The sequence below is a fragment of the Phaenicophaeus curvirostris genome, chromosome 23 (assembly GCF_032191515.1).
Source record: "Phaenicophaeus curvirostris isolate KB17595 chromosome 23, BPBGC_Pcur_1.0, whole genome shotgun sequence".
In the NCBI taxonomy this organism is placed as follows: domain Eukaryota; kingdom Metazoa; phylum Chordata; class Aves; order Cuculiformes; family Cuculidae; genus Phaenicophaeus; species Phaenicophaeus curvirostris.
Window position 1 is genome coordinate 4093867 of NC_091414.1, and position 16409 is coordinate 4110275.

A 16409-nucleotide genomic window follows, 5' to 3' on the forward strand; every position below is an offset into this window, starting at 1 on the left:
ACAAACGCATCCTCAGATCCATCAAAGAAATCATTTATACCGAAGGGAAAGTCACATAACCAAAATAAACAGCAAGCCCATTGTGCAGTGCAGCCCTGCCACTGTTCCGACAACACTGACTCTATTCCAGGCTGGATAAAACCATTGCAAGCAAAATAAACCCAAGGTACAAACAAAACGCCATCGCCTCGGCTTTTGTTCGGGGCACAATGCCGGCTGTCCGGGGTTCCCAACCGCCTCAAGGTCACGGTTGGTTCCGAGGATGGAGAGGAGGAGGAGGAGGAAGGCAGCGGCCGTGCTGCCCGTGGGTCCGGGGCTGGCGGAGAAGCGGAGCATGGAAGTTTATGAGCTCATCAGGATGGTTGTGCCATTACATCAGAGGCAATTATAAATGGCCAAGAGCAGGCGAGGGGAGCCAATCAGATCACAGATAGGATGTCAACCTAAGACCAACTGTCTCCTGGCTTTGACAGAAGGATTTTTACCTCCATAATTCAAATCCCAAACCAAAGCCATCCGCGCTCGCTGCTCCCACAGCCCAGCCGCTCTCCCAGCCGCACGGCCCGATCCCAGCGTCAAGATGACCCCAAATCACGTCAAGTGGACCCCGGGGGGACCCCAATCGGGGGTGCAGGACCCCCACTCCTCCTCCTCCTCTTTCCTGGTGGGGAGCCAGGGCCATGGTGGCCCTGGGGCCAGGCATTAACCGCCTCCCCCCCCACCCCGGGTCACCTCTCACTGAGCCCTCAGGCTTGCAACTCCCTTCGCCCTTCCAGCACGGGGGACTCAGACCTGCACCCCAGCGCACTGGAGCCCCCCACCCCCCTTGCACCAGGGACTCAGACTTGCAACCCCCCCACCCCATGCACTGGAGTCTCCTGGCCGCCCCTCACTGGGGGCTCAAACCTGAATCCCCCCCATCCCACCCTTTCCACACAAAGGAAAGGCTCAAACCTCCACACCACCCCCTGTTCCCTTTTCACGAGAGCTCAAGCTTGCAACCCCCCACCCCACACCTCGAGCTCAACCTTGCAAACCCCCCCATCAGCTCAATGCCTGCAAATCCCCCTCCCCACGAGCTCAATGCCTGCAAACGGCCCCCCATGAGCTCAAATCTTGAAAACCCTCCCTCTTCCACGAGCTCAAAGCTTGCAAAACCCCCTCCCCATGAGCTCAAAGCCTCCAACCCCCCACCATGAGCTCAAAGCTTGCACCCCTCCGCAATGAACTGAGAGCTCGCAAACCCCCCCATGAACTCAAAGCTTCCAAACCCCCCTCCCCATGAACTCAAAGCTTCCAAACCCCCCTCCCCATGAACTCAAAGCTTCCAAACCCCCCTCCCCATGAACTCAAAGCTTGCTAAGCCCCCTCCCCACGAGCTCAAAGCTTGCTAGAGCCCCCTCCCCACGAGCTCAAAGCTTGCTAGAGCCCCCTCCCCATGAGCTCAAAGCTTGCTAAGCCCCCTCCCCACGAGCTCAAAGCTTCCAAACCCCCTTCCCCACGAGCTCAAAGCTTCCAAACCCCCTTCCCCACGAGCTCAAAGCTTCCAAACCCCCTTCCCCACGAGCTCATAGCTTGCTAAGCCCCCTCCCCATGAGCTCAAAGCTTCCAACCCCCCTTCCCCACGAGCTCAAAGCTTTCCACCCACCCCCCTGCACCTCGAGCTGAGGCTCGCCCCCACCCCCCCGCGCCCCGGAGCCCCCCAGCCGCCCCTCCCAGGGGTCTCCCCCCCCTCCCCCAGGAGCCCCCTTCGAGGTGGGGAATCCCGCCGGGCGCTCGCCCCGCACAAAGGCGCCGCAAAGGGAGCGGAGGGAGGGAGGAAGGGAAGGCGCCGAGGCAGCCATTTTAGAGAGCGAGCAGGCCCAGACAATGGCAGCTCTCCCCGCGGCGCTGGGAGAAAGAGAGGTTGGGGGGGGGGGGGGTAGGGGTTCCCGGCCAGCCCCGTCCCCGTCCCGTCCCTCCCCGGTACCTGCTGGCTCCGGGCGAGGCTCTGTCCGCTGCCGCCGGGGCTGACGGGCGCGTGGTGGCTCCGCGGCGGCGCCCAGCCCTGGCCGCTGCCGCCCCCGCCGTACTGCGAGACCATCTCCGCGGCGGCGGCCGCCGGGCCCTTGGCGGCGCCTCCTGCCCCGTCCTGCTGCCCGCCGCTATAGTCGCCCCCGGGGTACCCTTGGTAGCCACGGGCGGAGCTGGGGGAGGTGAGGAGCTGGTTGAGGGTGGGGGTGGCGGTGGGCTGCGGGGTGGCTCCCCCTCCTCCTCCTCCTCCGGAGGGTCCCATCCCCCCGAAGCGCTGCTGCTGCTGGAAAGCGGCGGCGACCGGGGACTTGGCGGCGGCGACCGGAGCGGAGCCCCGGGGGGAGCTCAGGGCGTAGGCTTGGTGGGAAGAAGGAGGAGGAGGAGGAGGAGGCGGGTAGGAAGCGGCGCTGCGCCCGACGGCGTAGTAAGAGTTGTACTGGTGGTTGGAAGAAGAAGAAGAAGAGGAGGAGGAGGAGGAGGAAGAGGAGAAGCCGTGCTCGTGCGAGTTCTGCGGAGGAGGGGGCGGCGGGTAGGGCTGCTCCAGGCCCCCGCTCTGCAGCGCTGCCATGCCAGGGCTTTGTTGTCCGCCATGTTGGGGGAACGCAGCCTGCGCGCCGCGGCCGAACGCGGCCCCGAACCCGTAGGCGGGCGGCGGGGGCAGCGCGGCCGCGGGGGGAGGCGGCTGGGGCTGCGGCGCCCCCGCCCCGTCGCTGCTGCTGCCGCCGCCGCCGCCGCCGCCACCCCCGGGCGGCTCCGGGAGGGCATTGTTCAGGGCGGTGGTGGTGGCGGCGGGCCTGGCGCCCGCGCTGCCGTTCGAGTTCTTCAGGTCGGGCTCGACCCCCGCGCCCCCTCCGTTGCTTTCCGAGCCGTCCTGGAGCTCTTTCTTCCCCGCCGCCGTCTCTTCGCCTTCAGAGCGCTTCTCCGACGCTTCGCCCCCCGCCTCCTCCGGGGGACAATCCCGCTGCTGCTGCTGCTGCGCCTCCGCTTTCTTCAGCTCGGATGGAGCCGGGGCGCCCAGGCTGCTGGCGGCGGCGGGGGCGACCTGAGCTGCCATCGTCCACCCCCCCTCCCCGCCCAGCCGCCCCCCCCCCCGGCCCCGGACCGGCGCCCCCCCCACCGCCCTCCCCGCCCCGAGCGCCGCTCCCCTCCCTGCCTGGCCGGGCCGAGGCCGCGCTGCTCTGCTGCTCCCCGCTCAGGCGGCGGCGGGCTCTTCAGGGCAGCGGGGGCTCATTCCCCCCCGGGCTCGGGGCTGGCGAGGCGGGGAGGGCTCGGCTGGGCTGGGCTTCCCGGGGCCGGGCCCCGCTGTACCTCCTCGGTTGCAGCCGGCGGAGAAAGGGGAGGAGGGAGTTGGGGGGGGGGGGGAGGGGGAGGAGGAGGAAAAGGGGGGTCGGGGGGGGACCCGGGACGGGGGCTCCCGGTGCGGGGAGAGGCGGGAGGGAGGGAGGGAAGGGGGAACGCGGCGGGCGGGCGGGCGCCGTCCCCGGGCTGGGCGAGCGGCGCGGCGGCTCCCGACTCCGAAGCGCCGAGCGGGGCTCAGGCCGACACGAGGCTCAGCTCTGCCATTTTACCCAGCGCCGCGGCCGCCTGGCAAACCCGGAGCGGAGCCGCGCGGCACCGGAGCGGAGCCTGTTTGCGCCCCACACTTCCCCCCCCCCCCCCGCCTTCCTCAACCACCTTCCATTCCACTCCCCCCACCCCACCCCCCCCCCCCGCACAAAGGAGGAGCGGGGCCGGCCCCGGCCGCTGGCGGCGCGGAGAGGAGCGGGCGCTGCCGCTCGCAAAACCCGCGGCGGATCCGCGGAGCCGGGCCCGGAGTGTGCGGCGCGGGTTGGGGGTGGGGGGGGTGGGGGGGAAGAGCCGGAGTGGATCGAGAAGGGGTAATGGGGGGGGAGCGGAGCGGGGGCTGCAGCTAATGAACGGGAGTGCAGCTGAGGGGGGGGTGTGAACCGGAGTGGATTGGGACCGGGAACTGGAGCGGATCGGGAGGGGTCACTGGGTGGGGGGGACCGGAGCGGATTGGGGGGGGGGGGGCTGCAGTTACTGAACGGGAGAGCAGCGAGGTGCGGGGGGGTGAACCGAAGTGGATTGGGACCGGGAACTGGAGCGGATTTGTGGGGGGGGGGAGGATTGCAGCCAAGGAAGGAGAGTGCAGCGAGGTGGGGGGAGGTGTGAACCGGAGTGGATTACGGCTGGAAACTGGAGCGGATCGGGAGGGGGGGTAGGAACTGGAGTGGATTTGGGGGGGAGCTGCAGTTAATGAACGGGAGTGCAGCGAGGTGGGGGGGGGTGTGAACCGGAGTGGATTGGGCTTGGGAACTGGAGCGGATCGGGAGGGGTCATGGGGGGGGGCAGGAGCGGATGGGGGGGGGTTAACCGGAGTGGATTGGGACCGGGAACTGGAGTGGATTGGGGGGGGGGGGGGGGGGATTGCAGCCAAGGAAGGAGAGTGCAGCGAGGTGGGGGGAGGTGTGAACCGGAGCGGATTGGGGCTGGAAACTGGAGCGGATCAGGAGGGGGCACTGGGGGTGGGGGGTGAACCGGAGCGGATTGAGGCTGGAAACTGGATTGAGGCTGGAAACTGGAGCGGATTGGGAGGGGGGACTGGGGCCCAGTGGGGGCGGGGGGGTAGGAACTGGAGTGGATTTGGGGGGGGGGGGGGGCTGCAGCTAATGAACGGGAGTGTGGGGAGGGGGGGGGTGAACTGGAGTGGATTGGGAAGGGGGATGTGGAGTGGGACCTGGGGCACTGGGGGGGGGGCAAACCGGAGTGGATTTTTGGGGGGGGTGCAGCTCGGGAACTGGAGCAGATCATGGCTGGGAACTGGAGTGAATTGGGGGGGGCACTGGTTATGGGGTGGGGATGGGGGGCAGAGCTGGGGGGCCAAAACCAGAGTGAAGTTGGGGGGAGTGAACTGGAGCAGGGAGGGTCTGGGAACCGGAGCCTGTTTGGGGGGGGGGGGCAGCAACGCGGGGTTGGGAACCAGAGTGGGGACGGCATCGCGGGAGTGGGAATCGGAGCAGATTGTGGGGGAGAACCGGAGTGGGGGCAAAACCGGAGCAAGGCGGCGGGGAGGGAAACTGGAGCAGATTGGGGGATGCACCAACCTGAGGCTGGGAACTGGATGGGGTGGGGGGGGCAAGAGCTGGGAGCTGGAGTGGGTTGGGGTCTCGGGGTGCGAAGTGGAGCCGGGAATCGGAGTGGATGAGGGGGTGGCAGGTCGCGGGGGTGGGAAGGGGATGACAGCAGGGGGAGCCGGAGGCGGGGGGGGCAGCATCCCAGCCTCCCTTCCATGAGGTGATGTTTTCCAGCAGGAACCCTCCGGCTGGCGGCCGCGGGGTCAGGGAGAGGGGCCGTGGGGTTAACCAAGCGCCTCTTCTTTGTCCCTAGAAATTCCATTTAGAATTAAGCTTCGCAAAAACTCTTTAGCGGTTGTCGCTGGTTGGGTCCCTCTGGAAAAGGCGTTGGCGGGGCGCCAGGGCGATAACGGCACACGCGCACGCATGGACGTCCGAGAAAAGGCCGATCCCGCTCCTGCCAAAGCAGGTGGCGACGGGCACGGGACCGGGAGCTCCCTCAGGGCTGGATGAGGAGGACCAAAACCACCTAAACGCGGCTGGACACAAGGCGTTGAGGGATGGGATGGGATGGGAAGGGATGGGATGGGATGGGATGGGATGGGATGGGATGGGATGGGATGCTCCGGCAGTCCCAAAGCTCCCCGGCTGTCAAGCAGTGAACTGGGAATTAGAATCATAGAATCACCAGGTTGGAAAGGATCCACCGGATCATCGAGTCCAACCATTCCCATCAATCACTAACCCATGTCTCTCAGCACCTCGTCCACCCGTCCCTTAAACCCCTCCAGGGAAGGGGACTCAACCCCCTCCCTGGGCAGCCTCTGCCAGTGCCCAATGACCCTTTCCATGAAATATTTTTTCATGATATTCAGCCTGAACCTCCCCTGATGGAGCTTGAGGCCATTCCCTCTCGTCCTGTCCCCTGTCCCTTGGGAGAAGAGCCCAGCTCCCTCCTCTCCACAACCTCCTTTCAGGGAGTTGCAGAGAGCAATGAGGTCTCCCCTCAGCCTCCTCTTCTCCAGGCTGAACACCCCCAGCTCCCTCAGCCGTTCCCCATGAGGCCTGTTCTCCAGCCCCTCACCAGCTTCGTTAGGCCGTGCTCTGGTTTCAGGCCTGGTTTCCCACCTCTCCCACCCCATCAGCCCTTCCAAAAGTCGGAGGATGGAGGAGATAAATGCACCTGGATCTCTGTCCCAGTCACAGCTTGTCCTGCACCAGCGGGTTCTGGAGCTGCGTGTTTTATTTCGAGGGGTTACGGCCTGCAGCCAAGCCCGGGAGGCACAAAAAGATGAGTTATCTGGGTTATAAAACCCAATTCTCATAGGTTTTTCCAACCAAAATCCAATTAGGATTGGTAAAAATGGCAGTGGTGTGATGTGGATCACAGCCCCGTGTCCGAATCCAGACAGCTGGAGGTTTGGGTGTCACCTTCGGAATAGGGAAATGTTTGGAAAAGGGGAGTTTTAAGTAAACACAACTTTCAGGAGAGAGAGAGAAACCATCAGGCAGCCACGGGTGGAGGCTCCAAAGATGCTTCTGAGGTCCAGGCTGCCATTTCAGAACCGAGAACTGGAGATTCTGGTGCCTGCTGCTGTCGACTCAACCCTCACATTCATTATAAAAGTTACAACATAAAATATTTATCATCTAGAACACAGGTGGGGGGGACAAAGGGCTTTATTCCAAAGCTGGGAGGTGGGACGGGGCAATAAATAGCAAAATTTGACGTGTGTTCTAGAGTAATAAAGTGCCCCGTGGGCTTCCGAACAAAGACAGAGTTGCCTTTTCAAGGTCTTTATGGTGCACCCTGCACCGCAGAGGAGATTCCATCTCCACAAATGGGTCAGTCAGCCCTTCAAGGGTAATAAATGATGATATCGCTGTCACGATAGCGCGAAGACACCCCAGTATGGTGCTGGGATCTCACACAGGAGGCTCTGGGGCTTTACGGATACCCATGCAGACCTCAGAACCGCAGAGACGCTCTTCTTCAGGAGAGTCTGAAAAGCGTGGAATGCGTTAGAACAAAAAGTTGACCCATGTGCTCTCTTCACAGGCACCTCTGTTATTTGCTGAAACTCTGGGGTCTGGAAAGAAGATGATGCAGAAGGAGAAGCTGCTTCAACACATCAGGCCAGGCCCACACGGGTGAGGCCCAGGGGCTTTATGGATGTCTCTGGTGGCCACCCCAGCGCCAAAACACCCTTCTTCAGGTGCTCCATTGATGCTAAACTTAGACCAACTTAGAGAATTCCGCTCTTTAATCCCAAAACTGCCTTGAGCAACCGTCTCCCCACTCCAAACCTACGGGCTGTGTCAGAAAGCAAAGCCCGGCCGCCTACCAGAGCAGCTCCAAAAGTTTAATGACCACAGCTCCGCAGCTTCGGTTTCAGCCGGAGAAAGGCTCTGCGCTCTCTACGCGTGTCAGTCTTCCGGAGTCGCCTTCAAGGAGCGCAATGGCAGACTAGGAAACCTGGTGTTGATTGTAATGTGAAAAGCAGCCTGGATTCCCCACCACCCACACAACGAGGAGACGCTCACTTTACCAAATGTTTGTGAGAGCTGAAGCAGATTTTGGAATACGCCTCATCAGAGAGGACCTAGCACTTCTCTAAGGCAGAATCCGATGAAACCCCAGCTACGGCGTTTGGGAAGCAGAGGCCAGTAGGGTTCTTAACATCTGCATCTCACAGCTGAAAATCCTCTAGCCAGTCATCTCACGCCGTGTTGGAACTTTCCCAGCCTGCTGGAACCACCATCGTAGAACCAGACTGGACATTTCCTTGCGATGCACCACACGCTTTTTCCAACCTGCTGGAACCACCATCGCGGAACCAGATTAGACTTCTCCTTGTAATGCACCACACTCTTCTCATAGCCTGCTGGAACCACCATCAAGGAACCAAACTGGATATTTCCTTGCTTTTCTCAGCCTGCTGGAACCACCATCACGCAACCAGATTAGACATTTCCTTGAGATGCATCACACTCTTTTCTCAGCCTGTTGGAACCACCATCGTGCAACCAGATTAGACATTTCCTTGAGATGCACCACACACTTTTTCTCAGCCTGCTGGAACCACCATCAAGGAACCAAACTGGATATTTCCTTGCTTTTCTCAGCCTGCTGGAACCACCATCGAGGAACCAGATTAGACATTTCCTTGAGATGCATCACACTCTTTCCCCATCCTGCTGGATCCACCATCGCAGAACCAGATTAGACTTCTCCTTGTAGTGCACCACACTCTCTTCATAGCCTGCTGGAACCACCATCAAGGAACCAGACTGGATATTTCCTTGCTTTTCCCATCCTGCTGGAACCACCATTGAGGAACCAGATTAGACATTTCCTTGAGATGCACCACACTCTTTTCTCAGCCTGCTGGAACCACCATCATGGAACCAGATTAGACATTTCCTTGAGATGCACCACACACTTTTCTCAGCCTGTTGGAACCACCATCAAGGAACCAGACTGGATATTTCCTTGCTTTTCTCAGCCTGCTGGAACCACCATCACGCAACCAGACTAGACATTTCCTTGAGATGCATCACACACTTTTCTCAGCCTGTTGGAACCACCATCAAGGAACCAGACTGGATATTTCCTTGCTTTTCCCATCCTGCTGGAACCACCATTGAGGATCCAGATTAGACTTTTCCTTGCGATGCATCACACTTTTCCCAGCCTGCATGATCCCTGCACGCAAACACTTCTCTTTCCCCGTCTCCCTAAGTGCTGAGCACGCGTTCCTCGCTCCAGCCTGCTCAGATAGGCTGAGGACCAGCTCCAACGCTCACATGGCACTGCAGGCCACCTGGCTCCTCCCGACTGGAAGTCTCCTTCATGAAGGTGGCCGTGCCATTTAACCCAACACTGAGGTGGTTGAGGAAACCTGGTCTAGATTAAGAGGACCAGAAACAGGAGTAGTGTCTCCCCACCTTGGAAAAAAAAAAAAACACGAGCTCTGCCAGCTGTGTGATGGCAAATATGGACTGAATCGTTGACATGGAAACCGGACTGAAGTCAGCCGCGCTCCCTCACGCTTCGCACACACAAGTTATCATTATCCCCAGCTTTCCAACTCGCTACAAACGCGGACTGGATTAGAGCTGCGGGAACTGGGCAGAGCTGCTGTAATAAAAAGTGTTTCAGCGGCGCCGCGAAGCTGAGGACCAAAGGAGCTGAGGATGTAGTTGGGTGAGGAAGGATGCTCTTCCATTTTTTCCCCCCCGAAAAGGCACAGGATGCTGAGATATGCAGACTGGACCCAAGAACAAGAGACCCATCCATTACAATCCACGCAGCGCGCTGTAAAATATGGAATGGAGTGAGAAAAAAGTGCTCTGCTGCACCTCAGCTTATCCCAGAGCAGTTTTGCTAAAGAAAATGACATTTCCAGCCCATTCCTTCCAGTATTTCAGCCATGTCTAGGTTAGGCACTCTCATTGCAGCTCCACAGCCACTAAGATGAGTAGTAATTGTGTTATTTGTCCGCTGGGAGTGGGCAACGTGCTGGGTACGGTGTGAGATTTATCCTGCTGGGGTCAGGATGCGCCGAGGTCGATGCCCAGGGCAGGGGGCTTCCAGCAGAAAGCAGCTCCGGCAGCAGCACGAGTGGATTCCACGTGGGAATTCGCTGCTTTCCCAGCTCGAGGTGACACGGGGAAGGACCAGAGCCCCTGTCTCTGGCAGGGAGCTGGGAAACTTGGGGTGCCCCCCAGCCCCACATGAGACCGAGCCCCACAGGAACCTGAGGTCCCACAACCGCTGCCCCATAGGAATCTCAGTTCCCATGACCCATGCGAGTCTGGGGTCCCACGCGAGTCCCTGGCCCCAAACGAGTCCAAGCCACACAAATCTGATGTCCCACGACCACTGATCCACTCGAGTCTGAGCCCCACGCAGCTCTGAGCCCCCACGACCACTGATCCACTCGAGTCTGAGCCCCACACAACTCTTGAGGTCCCACCACCACTGATCCACTCGAGTCCGAGCCCCAAACAAATCTGAACCCCCAACAAATCTGAGCCCCCACAACCACTGATCCACTTGAGTCTGAGCTCCACACAACTCTGAGACCCCACGACCACTTATCCACTAGAGTCCCATCCCCACTCAACTCTGAGACCCCACGACCACTGATCCACTTGAGTCCCATCCCCACTCAACTCTGAGACCCCACGACCACTGATCCACTCAAGTCCGAGCTCCAAGCAGTTCTGAGCCACCGCGACAACTGATCCACTCGAGTCCAAGCCCCACAAATATCTGAGCTCCCACAACCATTGATCCACTTGAGCCCCATCTCCACTCAACTCCGAGCCCCCACAACCACTGATCCACTTGAGACTGAGCCCCAAACAAATCTGAGTCCCCACAACCACTGATCCACTCGAGTCCAAGCTCCAAGCAGTTCTGAGCCACCATGATGACTTATCCACTCGAGTGTGAGCCCCACAAATATCTGAGCCCCCACATCCACTGATCCACTCGAGTTCGAGCTCCACACAACTCTGAGACCCCACGACCACTGATCCACTCGAGTCTGAGCCCCAAACAACTCTGAGACCCCATGACCATTGATCCACTCGAAACCAAGCCATGCAACTCTGGGATCCCACAATCACCGATCCACTCTACTCTGAGCCCCATGCAGCTCTGAGACCCCATGACCACTGATCCACTCGAGTCTGAGCCCCACAAATATCTGAGCCCCCACAACCACTGATCCACTCAAATCTGAGCCCCACACATCTCTGAGCCCCCACGACCATTGATCCTCTCAGATCTGAGCCCCACGCAGCTCTGAGCCCCCACGACCATCAATCCACTCAAATCTGAGCCCCACGCAGCTCTGAGCCCCCACGACCATCAATCCACTCAAATCTGAGCCCCACGCAGCTCTGAGCCCCCACAACTGCTGCCCCACACCAGTCCCTGACCCCACACGAGTCCAACCCACCCGTGTCCCCGATCCCTCGAGATTCCGACCCCCCCCCCCCCAGGGGCTTTAGGAGCGGGACAGGAGGGAGTTTTAGGGCACTTGTGCGGGATTCGGGGCTGCTGGAGCGGAGCAGCTCTCCCCCATCACTGGGAAACAGAAAAGCTGGAGCTGGAATTTGGGAAATCCAGAGAGAATTGGTGGGAAAAGGGGGAGGATTAAAGTGTGAGGGGGGGACAAGAGGCGTTTATACGAGGGAGAAAGGAGAGCGGTGCGGGATGCGGAGCCCCCGGCGCTGGGAGAAGGGAGAGAAAATCTACTTTAAAAAAAAAAAAAAAAGCGGGCGGGGAGGAAATAAAAAAAGAGGAAGAAAAAAAAAGGGGAAAATAAAAAAAGAGGGAAAAAAAAAAAAAGGGAAAAATTAAAGGGAAGCAAAAGGCGGAGCGGAATTCCTAGAAAGCCCCGCAGCGGGTCAGGAGCAGCCGTCGGGGGGTCGCTGGTTGCGCCCCGAGCCCGCAAGGGTTAAAAACGGCAGCAAAGAGCCTTCGACTCCACGCTTGGATTTTCCCAGCGAAGCACAAACTCTTCTTCTTCTTTTTTTTTTTTTTTTTTTCACTCCGTTTGGAGAGCTCGGAGAGGAAAAGTGGGAAAAGGCTCAGCCCGGAGGCTCCCGGCTCCCACCCCCGGCTGCTCCAATGCCCAAAAAAACCCTCCTCCCGTGGAATTTTGCCCTCTTGGAGGGTATTTGTAGGGAAGTCTGGGTCCAGGCGGCGGGGCTGGGGCAGGGGGAGGCTGGGGAGAGGCAGGAGGAGGGCAGGGGGTGGTTTTCTCCAGGAGGGATGCTCAGCCGTTTCAGCGAGGAAGCTGCTCCCTGCGGGCTGGATCGGGAACGGAGCCTTTTGTTCCCGGCGAGCTGAGCCCGAGAGAGAGTTGGGAGCCTCCTGGAGAGGAAAAAACCAACCCAGAGGAGGAATAAAATGGAGGGAGATGGGGAGAGGGGAGAAAAGAGGGAGCGGAGCGAGCCCGGTGCCCGCTCCGGGGATGGAGCCCTCGGTGAGAAGTGGAATTTTCCGAGGGGTTCCCAGCCTGCCCTGCTCTTTGGGCCAAGATTTTATCTCCTCTCCTCCAAAGGTGCCTCCTGGGGACTCCCGGAGAGGGGCCTCGAAGAGCTGGAGGGCGCTTAGGGGTGTTTAATCTAAATAATTAGAGGTAGAGGACACTTTGCTTAGAAATTAGGGGGAGGTTTGGAGAGCGGATGCAACCTGAGGTACCCCCATCCCTCCTTTCTATGTCCTTTTGTCCCCAGTAAGCGTTGAAGCACCAAGAGCAGATACAAGTTTAGGTACCTCCATCCCTCCTTTCCATGTTCCCTTTCTCTCCAGTAAATATCAAAGCACCAAGAGCAGATACAACCTTAGATATCCCCATCCCTCCTTTCCAAGTTCCCTTTCTCCCCAGTAAGCATCGAAGCACTGAGAGCAGATACAACTTTAGATACCTCCATCCCTCCTCTCCACGTTCCCTTTCTCCCCAGGAAATATCAAAGCACCAAGAGCGGATGCAACCCTAGGTACCTCCATCCCTCCTTTCCATGTTCCCTTTCTCCCTACTAACCATTGAAAAACCAAGATCAGATGCAACCTTAGGTACCTCCATCCCTCCTCTCCATGTTCCCTTTCTCCCTCTTAAGCATTGAAACACCAGACATTATGACCATCATCTCCAAAAAGGGTGAAAAAACAACTCCAAGACCCCTGTCCTCCCCCTTTAACGCTTGCACACGTATCCAATATGTCCTATATCCACATAAACAACTGGGTTTGTCTCCTTGATCCTTTACTCCAGAGCCACCCGTGCTCTTTGCGTGGAGAGAGACCCAGAGTGCCAAACCGCAATGAACTTGTCTGAGTTAACCCTCAACCTGCTGAGGGTCAACTGGTGGAGATGAGCCTCACGCTAATCACTCGAGAAGCAAAACCTGGTTTGAGAGGGTAGTTTGTACGAAGACTACGCTTGGACCTCTAGCAAACACCCATCATAGAATCATAGAATCATAGAATCATAGAATCACTAGGTTGGAAAGGACCCACTGGATCATCGAGTCCAACCTACGAGTCTTTTTCCTCTTCAACCACCGCACGGCGGAGCAGAACTTTAATCCCCTCATTATTTGTATGCTGGTTGATGGATTTGAAAAGCGAGAGCCTGTGGAGGAGTGGAGCCCGCTTTGCGCGCAGGTTTGGAGGTTAGTGTGGTGAGAACGCTGCTGGATTAACAACCTGCATCACCTTCTGCGTCCCCGGCAAGTGGTGGGAGGGAGCGCGCGGCGTGGCTGCGAAATCCTACTTCAGAGTCCCAATGTGCTTTTCCACTCCATCCAGGAGGGATGGAGAGACTCATTTTGCTGGGGAAATAATTCAAATAAACACTTTCCATGCTGCTCGGTGGCTGCTGGGGACGGGAAACGCTTTGGGGTCAGGAAAATCAAATGCAAAGAGGGCACGGGTTGGCTGGAAAGGGCCTTGTAATGGGAATTTCAGCCTGGGAACCAAGCGTGTGGTTGCACCCCAGCCAAGCACAGCGCAATCCAGCTACTCTGTGCTCGTGTCCCGCTGTTGGGGACGTCTAACACCAGGTTTCCAAACCCTGTTGGCTTTCCTAAAATCCCAGGAGCCCCCCGGGCGCAGGGATGGGGTGTGGGGTTGGAGCGGAGCATCCCGCATCCGCTCCTCCATCTCCTTTCCTGGAGTGTTTAATAAACCCCCCTCGCCAGCGGGAACCCGGGAAGGGCCTGTAAAAGTTTAATAGGGAACGTCGTCAGGCGTCACACAGGAACTTGAGTTCATCAGGGTTTTATGGTGGCATTAACTTTTTACATATTTGCGAGTAATTAACAGCGCGGCTGCTAAAAGAGGATTTAAAGGCGATTCCCACTCTCTTTTTTTTTTTCTCCTTCCCTAAAATGATGCAGAACCCGACAGGACACACGGACAGCAGTGATGGGAACAGCACAGGAAAACATAATTCATCCCATATCCATCCCTACATATTAATGAAGCAGCAATTAAAATAAAGATTATTTTGCTCTGGTCCTTTTGGGTTGTTCTCTCCCTGCTCCCCAACTTTATTTCACTGAAACAGAGACAGAAACCTCGCCTGGAGTCGATGCTGCCTTCTTTTTTTTTTTTTAAGCGGAGCCCAGATGCTGGTCAGGATTAAGGTTACACCAAACACATTCTACATTGCCATTTTCCAAACAGAATGAAGCAGATGGAAAAGATGGAAGAGGATACGGCAGGAACGGAGCACAGCCGAAAACTGCAAGCCCTGCACTAACGCTGGAGCTGGGATGCTGGGAGAGAGAGAAAAATCAGGCGCAGCGGCTGCCGGTCGCATCCCTTACATGTACAATGAGTATTTTGAATTAAACAGCTGCTTTAAACCTTATATATTGCATGGGAAAAGCCAATTCAGCTCACACTGTTGACTGAGGTCTCCTTGGGGCTCGCTCCTAAAAGATGCAAAAGCCACTGGCCTCTGGCCATCGGAGTATTTAAGGATATTTGAAATTATAAACATCAGCAGCAGCGGTGATTTTAAGGTGATTTTAAGCATATGCTCCCTTAAAGTTAACCACGCACACAGCATTTTGCAGGATCTACCCCTGATGCTCATACCAGCTCCGAGCTCAAGAAAAAAAAAAGCATCCGTACCTCCAAGAAAACAAAAAAAAATCTGCTTTTAGGAAGGGTCAATGATCTTTTGGGTTGCTGACAGGCACCGGTTCATCGGTGCTGGGATCTCAGACCTCACTGAAATAAAATCTCTAGAGGAAGTTACCTGAATCCGTGGCTATTTGTAAAATATCACTGTTGGGTAAATTCATTCTCGTATTTTATGTATAATTCTCCAGTAGCTGTGTTTATCCAGCACTGTGATTTCCGATGTGCTTTGAAAATTTCTCATAAAAATGGATTTTAGGAGCTTTTTGTTGCTGTTCCACAGGCACGCACGCAATACATGCAAACTATTAAATATTCATGCTATGGGGAGAACACTTAGTAATGTCCCTTCATTTCAGATGCGCAAAGAACGGAGAGAAAAGTGTAATAAAACAAAACCATCGCGATATTCCACATCAACAAGGTGCTGACCAGCTCGGAAACGCTGGATCACGGAAGGGCCAGAGAGAAATTCTACTCTTCTACCTTTCCAGAGTCATTCATAAATGTGTATTTCAAAATCCTAATTCTATAATCTAACCCACATGGGGAGTTTGACGACTTTACATGCGCCCAGGAGTCTACGTGCAGGGATGTGACTGATTTTCTGCTTTTAAAGCTCCTGTCATGGCCCAAAAATGAGATTCCCAGCTTCCCAAGAACATACCTCGGTGGCATTTGCATCAGAAACAAAAATATGATCATCCTCAGACCAACCTCACTAGAACTTTCAGAATTTGCGGCTGGAACTGTGAACCAAGGACATTTTTATCTGTGAAAAGGCCCCCGAACTGTAGCTCTCCAGCTTCTTTATAAAGGTTGATGCAATCACACCCACCTAGAGTAAAACAAAAGCGTTGGTCAGAATTGTTTGCTTTCCCTGCAAAACATAATCCTGAGGTCAAGACACACTGAAGAGTCATAAAAAAGATATAATTTTCAAAGTTTTATGCAAAAATTGAGTATATCTGGCAAAAAATAACCTGGAAACACCAAACATTGATGGGTTGTTGCTTACATTCCTACCTTTATAATTACGTACCTGAGGGAAACGTGTTGGTAGGGAGCACAGCTACATATGTTATGAATCAAAGTATTTAAAAATACTAATTTTTTGCACCTGCCATGGGCAGGGAAACCTCCTGCTGGATCAGGGGCTCCAAGCCCCATCCAATCTGGCCTTGAACATCTCCAGGGATGGAGCAGTCGCCACTGCTCTGGGCAACCTGTTCCCGTGCCTTCCCACCCTCATAGTGAAGAAATTCCTCCTTATATCCATTCTAAATCTGCCCCTCTCCAGTTTATAGTCATTAACGGAGGATAATGGCGTCCTGGGTCATTAGTTAAGAAGCTCCTTCTTATTTCTTCAAAGAATTTTGCAACACTGCAAGATTCCTGACTTTTTCCTGTATTGATAGCCAGGACATAGCATCGTTCTTTAAAAACACAAAAAAAGCCACCAACAAACAAGCCCCAAACAGAACTAGAAGCGCTAAAGTTGAGCTGTGATGCAAATGAGTGAATTTTTATCTACCACCTCTAGGGGTACAAAAATATTCTCGAATCGGCATCCTAGAGTCATTGAGTCCTAGAGAACTGGAAACTGAAGAGAACTGAAGAGAAAGGGAAAAAACCCAATAAAATCGAGC

The 16409-nt window shown here is 56.5% G+C and overlaps 1 protein-coding gene across 2 annotated transcripts in view; it reads right to left on the reverse strand.

Annotated features, from left to right (window-relative positions):
- The window catches only part of ARID1A (AT-rich interaction domain 1A), a 62937-nt gene extending 59857 nt beyond the window's left edge, over window positions 1-3080 (reverse strand). For both annotated transcript variants that reach the window (XM_069875531.1, XM_069875530.1), the window contains exon 1: window positions 1970-3080. In XM_069875531.1, the coding sequence (XP_069731632.1) occupies window positions 1970-3067 (1098 nt within the window). In that variant the 5' untranslated portion in view covers window positions 3068-3080. The remainder of the gene's footprint in view (window positions 1-1969) is intronic.
- Window positions 3081-16409: the final 13329 nt, after the last annotated feature.